Source organism: Glycine max, chromosome 10, assembly GCF_000004515.6.
Source record: "Glycine max cultivar Williams 82 chromosome 10, Glycine_max_v4.0, whole genome shotgun sequence".
NCBI lineage: Eukaryota > Viridiplantae > Streptophyta > Magnoliopsida > Fabales > Fabaceae > Glycine > Glycine max.
The window spans coordinates 50,652,496-50,665,389 of record NC_038246.2 but is presented as its reverse complement, the minus strand read 5'-3'; the positions used below and the strand labels follow the sequence as shown (position 1 = coordinate 50,665,389).

The 12,894-nt window shown below is 35.9% G+C and overlaps 1 protein-coding gene and 1 pseudogene across 3 annotated transcripts; one reads left to right on the top strand and one right to left on the bottom strand.

The window, feature by feature from the left end:
- Positions 1–1,899: 1,899 nt before the first annotated feature.
- LOC100800054 (dihydroorotate dehydrogenase (quinone), mitochondrial) lies at positions 1,900–7,092 on the bottom strand. 3 transcript variants are annotated; one of them, XM_026124194.2, is made up of 12 exons: positions 6,354–7,089; positions 5,944–6,026; positions 5,360–5,683; positions 4,913–5,168; positions 4,155–4,235; positions 3,951–4,058; positions 3,840–3,869; positions 3,593–3,730; positions 2,905–2,942; positions 2,678–2,777; positions 2,452–2,553; positions 1,900–2,083 (listed from the first exon to the last, which is right to left on the bottom strand). In XM_026124194.2, exons 1-11 carry the CDS (start codon positions 6,486–6,488, stop codon positions 2,479–2,481), a joined length of 1,368 nt encoding a protein of 455 aa, XP_025979979.1. In that variant the 5' UTR covers positions 6,489–7,089; the 3' UTR covers positions 1,900–2,083; positions 2,452–2,478. The 3 variants fall into 3 exon arrangements, 2 of the variants coding, with proteins under 2 accessions (XP_025979979.1, XP_003536739.1); XM_003536691.5 differs by lacking the exon at positions 1,900–2,083 and having other exon boundaries at positions 2,212–2,553; positions 6,354–7,088; XR_005886786.1 differs by lacking the exon at positions 1,900–2,083 and having other exon boundaries at positions 2,511–2,553; positions 2,905–2,937; positions 6,354–7,092.
- On the top strand, positions 6,711–12,469 carry LOC100808381 (anthranilate synthase alpha subunit 2, chloroplastic-like; annotated as a pseudogene).
- Positions 12,470–12,894: the final 425 nt, after the last annotated feature.

Here is a 12,894-nt window from a genome sequence, read left to right as displayed (position 1 = left end):
TGAGAGTAAGATTTTAGAAGAAAAAGAAAATAATTCATCCCCTCCTCATCTAATTTTTACTCTCCTCGCATATGGCTCAACAAAACATCATTTGAAAGCTCGTCAATATCTTAAACAAGATGCTGATGCTGGCTAGCGTGTCACAATTAAGAAAGTGTGGTACCATGCCAAAGTTTATATGAGCCATCTAGATATAACATTAAAAATTCAACAGCTGAGACTTTTTACTTTTTCTGGGATACATTACTGAATAAGCAATTGATGAAATTACCTATATAATATTACAAGTGAAAAAGAAACATTAAACACTACCCTTTTGTTCCCACTATCCTTGAATCCTCTCATCATCAGTGGTTCCTTACCACCCCCCAAAAATTATTTTTCTTCGTTTCTAGAATTTTTCTTCGACCCAGCAAACGGGGATATCACCTTCGTTGGTCAGGGACACTAACAGAAAATAGTCACGAACAACGACTATGCACAATTTGAAAAAATGCCCAAAGAGAACTTATATACCTAACACATTTCAGTAACAAAATTGAACTTTTTTTATATACATTGGTCCAAAAACAAGAACCACATGAACATGAAACCATGACAAACATGCTCAAACTCAAACCACAACACCTACAATTACTAATTAGTAATTACTAAGCCTTATCATAAACCCTAGTTTCTTCAGCCACCATAAGCACTATCACCTCCACGAGAGCCATGAGAACCACTGTCACTGTAATCACAGTCTCTGTTACCATCATAGCTACTGCCACTATAACCTCCACCATCACGATTGTATCCACCTCTCGATGATCGATCATTGAATCAACCGCCACCACGGTTGTATTCACTCTATTATGCAAATAGGAGGTTGGAATAAAAGCTCAACAAAACAATCGTAGACGATGGGAGGGTTCAACTACAATGGAACCACAAGGAAAACGGACTCCTCCACAACAAGGGTGTTATTTTTAGTGTGTTAGTTAATGTCTTCCTATTTACACGTGTAATGTCTAATTAAATACCATATGTTATATATTCAGAAAATTAAAAAAAGAAGTCCCAACCATTGAATTTTAAATGATTATACCTTTCAGCTCATATAAACTGTGGTACGGTTGCCACACTTTTGTAACTTTGGCACGCTAGCGAACGTCCTTAAACAAATACACTCAAAATTGAACCAAACTATAAAGAATGAATAACTAACTATTTAATGTCACTTTAAAAGGAAAAGAATAGAAGGAACATATGAAAAAAGGTAAAACGTGGAATGATGATAAGAGTAATGTGGCCCAAAAGCAAAAAAGGGCTGTTTCAATAATATTATAATGACAATGATTGGACTTGACAAACAAGGATTGTTGCAAAGAAACGTCGGGGTGGAGAAGGGAGTCAAAGAAGGATAAGGCTATTTGAATTGTTACCGTCTGATTTAGATTAGAGGTTTAGTGATAATGTAAATGTGGAAGTGAGAGCTGCTGATAGCGTCTCCTTAAAGCATCCTCTTGACCTTTCAAATAAAGGCAGGCAAATCTTAAGAATCTTAAGATGCAATGCACTGATATTGTCCCCTTTTTTTTAGGTCGAAACTTATATAGGTACCCTTCTTTGGGTCAATGTATTATCTACCCCCTTCCTCAGTTCTCATCGTGCTATTCGCACTGTTACTCTGGCCCCATACTAACAAAGCTTGAACCTGCTAATCAAAAGCCCTTTTTTCTGAGCCCAAAATCATGCCTTTGACTTATCTGATATTTTGGAAACACGTCAATTGTTTAGATTGATCTCAATAAAGCATATTTTAATCAAATGCTCTTTGTTTGAGTTTATTTTTTTAATTTTAAAAGATATGTTTAAAAAATGTTGCAATAATTATAATTAAAAGAAATAACCTAAGTCTTCAGTGCTTTTTCCATATTCTTAATGCATATTTGGTAACACATTTAAAATAGTTTCTAACAAAGCTGCATAAAAATAATACTTAATTTTTAATAATAAACAAGCAGATCTCAAATCTATCAGCGACCGGTCCGGACATCATACATAAAAGGCAGACATACTATGAAGGCTTACCATTGTGAATCTGCAAAAGTAAATTATGGTTTTCCAATCAACAACAATCAATACCTTATCATTGTATATTAAATAATCACATAAAACTGTCATGCGATAAAACCGCTTGATTATTGATGGGTTTAACCAACACAAGTATTTCTCTATGATGCCGCGATTTATTGTTCAAACAATTGCTCAAAATAAACACTGCTTGAGTTGCCTCAGCAGTCCTTGGCTTGCTTTTACAATTCAGAACACGTGGCGAAACCCAAATAAAATAAACAATTAAGATAAAATCTGGTATAAATTAAAGCAAGCTTAAAAAAATGATTTTGCAATTTCAGTATTGCCAAAACCGGAACATTACTACTCCTAAAATAAGATTATGGTTCTTACAGCACGGGATTCTGATTTGGACCAAAGTCATCTACAATCTGCACCAACTGCATCAACAATGGATTTGAAACCATCTCTTTCCAGGCATGCAGCTAATTCAGCCTGAAACCAATAGAATAAGAATGAGAATTTTGGTGCACACACTAGGTGATTTGAGTCATCAACCATATTCTGAGGAATAAGTGCACGAGAATTTTGGCGCATACACACTAATTTTCGTGCATACCTTTATCTGAGGAATAAGTGCAGGTCCCCCATAAGCGAATGCGGTATAGAGCTGAACTAGAGTTGCTCCAGCTCGTATTTTCTTATATGCATCTTCCCCACTAAATTAATATAAAAAGGTCAGACAAATTATTGTATAATTCATTTTTTAAAAATCATAAAAAAATACACTGTAGATAACTAGTAATCAGCTAACTAATGAATGAGTGAAGGAACATGTAGTTTTACCTGCTAATGCCCCCACAGCCAATCAAAGGAATCCTGCCCTAATATACATGAAATGATAGGGCCAAATTGTTAAGTGTGACTAACATATATAAGTAAAGCACAACAAAAAACAGCTCCCCCCCCTCCCCCCCCTCTTCCCAAAAATATAAAAAGGGTATTAGAGAACAAAATATAAGAGTTCAAATGATTTTGACGTGCATTGGAAAGACTGCTAAAAAGGGAAATAAAAAACTGTAACTGCATAGGAAAGAGGGAAAAGAAATCAATGAGATAGCATACAGTACAACACAGAATGCATCCAAGTGCTTGTCACAGCCTCACCGGTATTTGCAGGTTATATTATTAAGTTTCACATCAAGGAATGAAGTGGTTGCCTCTAACTTTTACTCCAAGTAACCACAAATTATGTGCAACTATACACATGGTAAATCTATAATTAAAAATATTGAAAATAATTAATCTATAATTAAAAATAATTAACAGCAAAAGGAACTTCAAGACTCGATCAGGTCTGAGGATTTTCTATGTGGCAGCTGTAATTCAGTGCTTACAAGTGAATACATTAGCATCCACAAATACTATATTGCTTGCATGATCCAGAGTAATGGCATGCATTAGAGACATGGGATTGCATGCACCTCTATCTCAGTACTATTTACAAACAACACAGTAAAACCAACAGACGTACCCTTGTCAAGATATACATCTCCTTCAAGATGTTGGTGGAGAGATTGAAGAGAGGCTTCCCACTCAAGCCACCAGTTTCTGAAGCCAATGGATTTTTACTGGTAGGATCTGGTCTTGAAATGGTTGTGTTCGATATAATCTAGAAACAATAAATAATTAGAGCAAAAGAAGTGAATATTGTGCGATTAGAAGATTTAAGTTCTGGCTAGTGGCTACAATTTGAAATTAGTGATGAAGCAGAGGGATACCAGTCCATCCAAGTGAAGAGCCAAGGCGACCTACAATTATAGCTGAAACTGTTATAGAGCATATGAGATTATGAAAATATAGGAGAAATACATTAACATGCACATGCTTACTGCAGCAATATCTTCAAGGTCTTCTTTTGACAAATCTGGAGCTATTTTTACCAGCAATGGAGGTGGGCCCTCCTCACCCCATTGCATTTCATCACGAGCAGCTTGAACCTTCACAAAAAGGAAAATTTTGCTAGAGTCAATCTCCCAAGTATGCAACACAAAAAACACATGGAGAAAGCTTCACATTCTAGTTTCAAGTTCTACCTTCTTCACTAGATCCTTCAATTGCTTTCTTCCTTGAAGCATGCGCAAACCAGGGGTATTGGGTGATGAAACATTAATCACCTAGAAAAGGATATTAGTGAAATCCAAATAAAAACAATCAATGGAACCTACTTTAATAGCAATGGACCTTATTGCAATAGCTTATGATCCTTGGGAAGTTTATCCCTTGACAGGGACCAGGAATTTTAAGCAGGCAGTAAAGACAATGATCCTGGGTATAAAACTTTGATCTCTTTAGTCATTATATGCCACCACACTTCTTTTCCTTAGTAATCCAACATTTTGTACAGAAGACTTATCTTTCAATTCGTTATCATTTATATGCAACTACACATAATCAGAATAATGAATGATGATAAACCACAAACTGTAAATGTTCATTATTAATCATGGAGTTCAAACAAGCTCAAGACACAATTTGCAAAGTGAGGGATTGCAAACACTTTTTTGCTGTTTAAAAAAAAATTTAAAAAAAATGCATGACATACATGCCAAACCCAACAAAAAAGGAAAGGTCACTGACTACCTTGACTGCATCTATCTAACAGCATGAAGAAAGTTACTAAGCATGATAGGGTTTTTTTATAACTAAGCAGCTTGTTAGAGTTTAGGCATGAAAGGAGTACAGTTTATTCATAATCTGCACTCAGTCATACCAAGATAAGTTACAGTATACAAGGTTGTCTATCTTTCCCTTCTTTTTCTATAAAAGGCATACATAAGAAAAGACTAATTACCAGGTAATCAGCATATTGGGACAATGTATGAACTCCTTGAACATAATCTGCTGCAGCATCTTCACTTGTCTTGTTCTTTCCAAGATTGACACCAAGAATGCCAGGGCCAGCTTTTCCACCATGTTTGACCTCATTATTGGAAGAAGGTGAAGCGCTTGAAGTTTCATCAAGTTTCCTCTTGCCATGCTGAGCACCTAGTCGCTTTGCAACAGCAACAATTCCCTCACTATTAAAGCCACATCTATTTATTACAGCACTGCACATTAAATTCATCAGTCTTAGAGCAATGTAGCTAACATAAGCAAACTTTTAAAAAGCATCTTCTAGCATCAACAACCTTCTGCAGTGAATAGAAGTCATTAGAAAAGTCAAAAAAAGAAAATATAAAACAGATTCAATCAGTTCATCAGAAGCAGAAGAACAAAGAAACAAAATATAATCTCTTACCCTTCTTTTCGCAACCTGAAGATACGAGGTTTTGGATTGCCATCCTGGGGGACAGGAGTAACAGAGCCTACCTCCACAAAGCCAAAGCCCAAAGCAAGTAAACCATCTACAGCCTCAGCATTTTTATCAAAGCCTGCAGCAAGGCCTACTGGGTTGGAGAATTTTCTTCCCCAAACTTCTAGCCCTAAGATTGATGGGTCGGGCCTCTTCTCCCTTGGAACCCAACCACGAGCTGCAGCCGAGACACCCAAGTTGTGTGCAAACTCAGGGTCCAACAAAGCAAAAAAGGGATTCACAAGTTTTGTTGCCGAGAATAACCATCCACTGCAAAAAGATAACTCAAAATCCGGATCATTCATTTTCAAATCAAGGCATCAAGCATTTTTTCTGGTGAAATCACTTAAAAAAAATTGTATTTATTTTATAAATACATCCACAGCAGACTCAGAGTTAAATCATCAGAGTACAGAAGAGTCTTTTTCTTTTTCCTCACAAGAAAAACAAGTAATACTATAACACATCAAATACAGAATTAGAGGAGCAAAACAAAATGCATACAACATTCAAACTCCCAAATGAAGTACCAGAAAGTAGCTTCATCCACAGTACTCACATAAGCTCCACCAGCTATAAGTAGACCTATGGTGGCTCCTGTCAACAACCTTCCCTGCAATTCAAAGTAATCAATGTAGGTAAACTACACAAAATATAAAAGTTACAACATACATACACATGCAAGCTACAAACTTAATCACACAATGCAAACATTCCATATTTTCCTAAATATGTTTCCATGAAATTCTCTCTAAGATCTTTCAATCCATTAACACACGAAATCACACTCCGCAACACGCGCCCTGCGTTTGCAAATTGCAGCATGTTAAATGAAACGAGCATCTTCCAACCTCAAAACGAATCAACAAGACAATGCATAATGCCACACACACACACACACACACACACACACACACACACAAGGGATGAGAATACGCACTTTCTTGGAATAGTGACCGATCTTAGGAGCACTTTTTGGCGCAGAAGAAAAACATCTGACGCCGGGAAGTTGATTCGAGACTACCCTTTTGAGAAGAACGTCTCTCAGTAACTTTCTAGAAGACCATGCGGCCATGAGTTCAGAGAATTCGAAAAAACCACCGAACAAACGTAACTTCAACGGGACACACGGAAAAAGGAATTCACCCGCAGTGCGCTTATGATTCCGAAGGTTCAAACCCTTCGTTAAGTAAACGGAGGAGGTATACGAATGTGTTGCGAGCAAGCCTCGTGCTTTCAGGTGCAATGGGTAGTGAACGGAAGGAAGAGGTGAGAGGAATTTGAACAAAAGCGGTGGATGACGGTGAATGCGGTGGCTCAGGCGGCTACAGAGCCGTCGTCACTGAAGGCGCGGTGTTTGGAGAAAAGACGCAGTCACAAAGGTGTTTTCCTTTCAGGTTGATGCTCGAACTTGAAAAGAACCTCAGAGCTACTAAAACGATGTCGTTTGGTGGAAGATGGATGTTTTCTTGGGCTCTAACTTGAGGCCCAACTAAACAAGCATATCCAGATAAAGGGTGATTCTTTCGAAAAATACTTCCACCCGAAATTCTCCTTCACCTTCTTCGCACCTTCTTTTTTTTTTTATTCTTTGCACTCCTTTATGGTACCCATTCTCCTCTCTTTTCTCACTCACTTCACTTTCAGCACTTCCTCCGTGGTTGGTGTTGCCCTCTCTCATTCTCCCTGTTATATTTGTTGGTGAATCTCGCTTTATTTTTTTTCCCAATATTATAGATTTACAATAAACTAGCTTCTAAAATATACTTGGTTGTAGTGTTGTGAAAACCGGCTTAGTCACCAACTCGATTGAGACACTGATCGATAGGTGAGAGATCGAATTAATGGATCGCTTACTGATCTGGTGTGTATATATATATATATATATATATATATATATATATATATATATATATATATATATATATATATATATATATATATATATATATATATATATATATATATATATATATATATATATATATATATATATATATATCAAAATGTGATTAATCTATATTTTTATACTCCAAAATAAATTTATTGTAATGATCAAACTATAAATATTATAATCATTTATTACTATAAATTAATTTTTGGATATTATCATTAAATTACTAATGAAACTTTTAATCCCTCGCCGGCAAAAGTTGTCAGATGATCATAAACAAATCCATTGAAAATGTATAAAACACATAAATGTTAAATTATATCATAACCAATATGATAATAATTAGTTATTATATATTATTATCAAGATAAAAAAATAATATTATAAAAGCGTATCATATGTTATTCAATAGTTACTAACAATTTAACATGTTATAAAAAAATAAAAAATATATATTCTAAAATAAACTTATCAACCTTGTCAAACTAGGTCAACCCGATCTGGATCACCGCTTTGTCCAAACCCAATCGGGCTAAATGGGGTCACTTGCATTTTCAATCCTATATCTTAACAAGATCACCCAGAACACTGAACCAATCTGGTTTTAATAACTATGCTTGGTTTTTTCCCATAAACTAGTTTCTAGAAGTCCATATTTTGAAAACTAATTTCCAAAATATATATACTAGAGGTGGTGGTGTTGATAGCCAATAACCTACTACTTTAACTCATAAATATGTTATGTTGCAACACTTTCCTATTTCAATGTCAACCCAACAATAAGAACATTCTATCCACATACAAGAACCCAACCCGTACATGCTCAAAAAGTCCCTTGAAAAATCACATGTTCCTAATCTTGTACAAGTTCCTAAGGCATTTTTAAGAGGATCACAAAACCTGATTGTCCTTAGGTCCTTTACATACCAAGTTGTCACTTGCTTGTGAATAAAACAAAAGTAAAAGACTTTCCAAATACAATACATGTTATACTTTACATTTATTTAAAAATATGTGATTATATTTATGGAGGTCTGGCATAGGTCATTTCTGAATGTCGTTTGAAAAGTAATGAAAACTTCCTTATACAACAAACAAGTACAAGTTACGATTTTGGATGTCTATAGACTACTTGAATATTTGCAGAAAGTCTAAAGAGACTTTGTTCAAGAATAATATTTTGTTGATTGTAGAAAGCCTATAGATGATTTGCTGATAAATATTTGGTAGTTTATAATTTGTTTGTAATAGACTACTAAGAGTGTAGTATGAAGACGTAAAAGAAGATTACTTGTATCTCAATTGAATTTTTCGTAGGGTCATGGAGAAGTTCCTGAAGCCTTTTGTGGCATGTCAAATTGACTCTTATTCCTAATTGTCGTTTCTTTATCACTTTGAATTTTTATATACCGTGAGTGTTACATAAAAAAATATTTTATATTGTCGGTCAACCAGAAATCATCGGCATCGCCGCTCTGATTTCTTAAGGTACTTTCCATATATAATGTAAAAAGTGCATACTGCACTTTGTTGACTCTCTCTTTATTGGATTTTCTGTTTTGATTATAGTATACCACTGACACCGTGGCGGTTGTGTTTGTTGTGTATAAGCAACCGCACTTACTGATCAGGCTAACTTGTTTATTTTTTGTTTCCTTTTTGTAACTTATGCAAAGAGATTTCTGGTCATTCAATGGAGATTTCTTGCTTGCTTCGACTGTTTTGAGATGAAAAAGGAATTTCGATTTTGATTGTGTCGTTTTCTCTTTGCAGGTGGTTGGGTAGGGTATTTCTCTTACGATACAATGCGTTATGTAGAAAAGAAGAAACTTCCATTTTCTAATGCCCCAGCAGATGACAGAAACCCTCCTGATGTTCATCTGGGCCTTTATGATAGTGTGATTGTGTTTGATCACGTGGAAAAGGTACTCGTATGTTTGACAGGTGCTGTGCACATGTGATTGTTGCTTGTAAGAAAATTCTGCTGCTATTTACCGCTTTATTCATGCTTACTGTTTTGGTCCTGCAGAGTATTTCTATTTTCTTTATTTGGCTTTGATCAACCCAGAAAGCATATGTAATTTCTTTGACTTTGTTCAATCCAGAAAGCATATGTGATTCATTGGGTTCGGGTGGATCGATATTCTTCGGCTGAGGAGGCCTTCAAAGATGGAAAGAACCGGCTGGAAAGTCTAGTATCTCTCGGGTGCATGATATAATTACGTGAGTAAGCTATTTTCTTTTTTCCCCATTGTTTTTCTTCTTGACTTGACATTTCAAATTAAGGTCAAGGATGACTTTGTTTGGTTGTTAAGTTTAATTTCAGTATCTACAATTATAATTGTCAATTTCAGCCCATGGCTGCCTGCAGGTTCGATAAAGTTATACACTCGTCTGTTTGGTCCTAAATTGGAGATGTCAAACATGACAAATGAGGAGTATAAGAGGGCAGTATTGCAGGCTAAAGAGCACGTACTGGCTGGTGATATTTTTCAAATTGTACTAAGTCAACGTTTTGAACGGAGAACTTTTGCAGACCCATTTGAAATCTACAGAGCATTGAGGATTGTTAATCCTAGTCCATATATGACTTATTTACAGGTTTGCCAGTTTCTCGTGCCATTATCTTTTTATTAGTTAGTTTGCATTCAAAAGTTAACTTGTTGGAATATATATACTGGTATCAGGCCAGAGGAAGTATTTTGGTTGCTTCAAGTCCAGAAATTCTTACACGGTTGAAGAAGGTAATCTTGTGTAATAATTACTCAAATAGTTGGCTTTATCTTCTAATTTTCTTTCTCCACAGTATCAATAATCTTAATATATGCTTATAGTTGGCCTTGTTCTTGTTCATCAACCCTTTTTATGTTTTTTAAATTTTATAGACTTGTTAAAATTATGAACTTCATTACAGGTCTAACAAGTATTAATAGGCATTTCATATCCTTTTTGACAGAGAAAGATCACCAATCGGCCCCTTGCTGGTACTGTTAGAAGAGAAAAAACACCGAAAGAAGATATCATGTTGGAGAAAGAACTTTTAAATGATGAAAAGCCATGTGCAGAGCACGTAATGCTAGTTGATTTGGGGAGAAATGATGTTGGAAAGGTATATAGTTTTCAATTGAAGGAATAATGTCCAGAGCATGTATGTGCAAAACAAAATTTGAATCTCCCACACCTTGTTGGGAGGAATCAATATTTCGTAACACTAACCATATTCTACATGCTATGTTGCTGTTAAACATATATCTTTATCTTTATATGCATCACACAGTTGCTTTGCAGTTGGGTAGTTTATGATCATAATGATTTTACACTTTTTCTAAATTGTGCATGCTGTTGTAAACCATTTCTTTTATGTTTTAGCTATGTGCTTAATGCAAGATGAATATGCAGGTCTCCAAACCGGCTTCTGTTCAAGTTGAAAAGCTTATGAATATTGAGCACTGTTCCCATGTCATGCACATAAGCTCAACAGTAAGTTCCTTGAGCAAAATATAGGAATTTGGAAATACGTGTTTGAATATGTGAAAAACTATGTGACAGTTATCCTTTTAGAGCATCTTAGGTTATCTCTTGGGATCAGTTCTTGTTTCCTTGGTTTTCATATTTCCTAATTATATCACAACGGATACTAGTCTGTCAAATCTAAAGGGCCAAGAGGCATGGGTTGAATTTCTTGGAAGTTCAACTTTCTCATAAAATGACTCGGAAGCTTTTGAATAGCAGTCCCACTTGCTTTTGTTTAATCCCTGTTGATTTATTGTCTAATCTGCAGTATTTATTATTTTGGTACGACAAACTGTAAATCTTTTTTCCATTTTCTTACAAAGTCTCCTATCGGATACATAATTTCTTCTTCAAAATCCCCTTTCGAAACTATGAATCTCATTGCAAGTCAGGTCGTTTTAATTTGGCTGTGGAAGTGTTCATTACTTGTTGATTAACTCTAACCAGGATTTTATCTCCTGATGTGTATAATTTATTGATAGAAGCATTTCCTTGTCTCTAGGATGTCCCTTCAGTCTTCACATCACATGAGCATAATTTGCTGATTAAAAGTTTCCGTTCTTCATATAATTTCCACTAAACATGAATGATACGGGTGCTAATAAGCTAGAGTTCCTTCTGGTTTTACTTGAACCATTTAGTTTTATGTTGTTTTGGTTTGACAGAAATGAATTCCAGTGCAGAACCTTTTCTCAGATGATTGTTCACTGTACCATGTCTTTGCAGGTCACAGGGGAGTTATTAGATAACTTAACAAGCTGGGATGCATTGCGTGCTGCATTACCTGTTGGTACAGTTAGCGGAGCATCGAAGGTAAATTTTCCCTTGAAGACCATAGCTTTCGTTTTTGCAGTCTCTCTCCCTGCGGATGTAGTTTGTAATATATATTGGCGCTTCCCTTCAGTTGTGATATTACTTGTGCTTCATAAATGGTTTGGTTGTGAAAAAAGGTTGGCCAGCGGCAGTTATCACTAGATATCTGAGAACCGCAATATACCCTTTGTTGATTGTCACTAGTTTAAGATTGCAGTCTTGGTTCGACTTGTTTGGTCCTAAATTGTTCTCATTATTACGGTTGCTGTAAAACAGGTCAAAGCCATGGAGTTGATTAATGAGTTGGGGGGCCATATAGTGGGGGATTTGGAGGCTTATCTTTCAATGGCGATATGGACATAGCCCTTGCTCTGAGGACCATAGTTTTCCCTACAAATGCTCGTTATGACACAAATGTACTCCTACAGGATATGAAGAAACGCAGAGAATGGGTTGCCCATCTCCAGGCTGGAGCGGGAATTGTGGCTGACAGTGATCCTGCTGATGAACAAAGAGAGTGCGAGAACAAAGCTGCAGCTCTTGCTCGTGCCATTGATCTTGCAGAATCTTCATTTGTTGATAAATAATTTGGATTTATCCACCATAGGTGATGCTCCTTGACAATTGAGGTGCATCCTTTTTAAATGGTAGAGAGGAAGCTTGTGGACAAATGATAGGATATGAATCATAACGGTACACGGAGAATCTGGAAACTTTGATAATGTTATGACGGAAGTGATGAACATAATGTTATTTAATGATAGCTTTGTGACTTTAGTTAAGTTTCTTTTGCTATCATGAAATCTCACCCTACTGAACATGAAAGTAGTTAATAATATATTGTGTTCTTTATGCAAGAAGCACCTTGTTAATTAATAAAGAATAAATTATACTAGTATTCCCGAGATTAGCGCTTATTATATTTATTTCCTCTCTTTAAAATCGTATTTTAATAGTTATTGTTATTAATGGTGATAATTTTTTGTAAAATGTCTTAAAAATTTCTATTACTCGTGCAAGTTTGCTCTTAGTCCAAGTTCACATCGAATTTTGTCTACGAAAACACCGTCAACTTGCTCCTCACCTCTCTTGTCAACTCTGTCGTCTTTGCCAATCACAACAACTTCACCGTCCCTACCTCCTCCAACGCAATTTATGACCTCTTCGAGTGTCACGACGACCTCACCAACAACCCGTGTTCTCGCTGAGTGTCATATGTAGTCATCCAGCTCGACAACCTTGCTTCACCTCTTGCGACAAC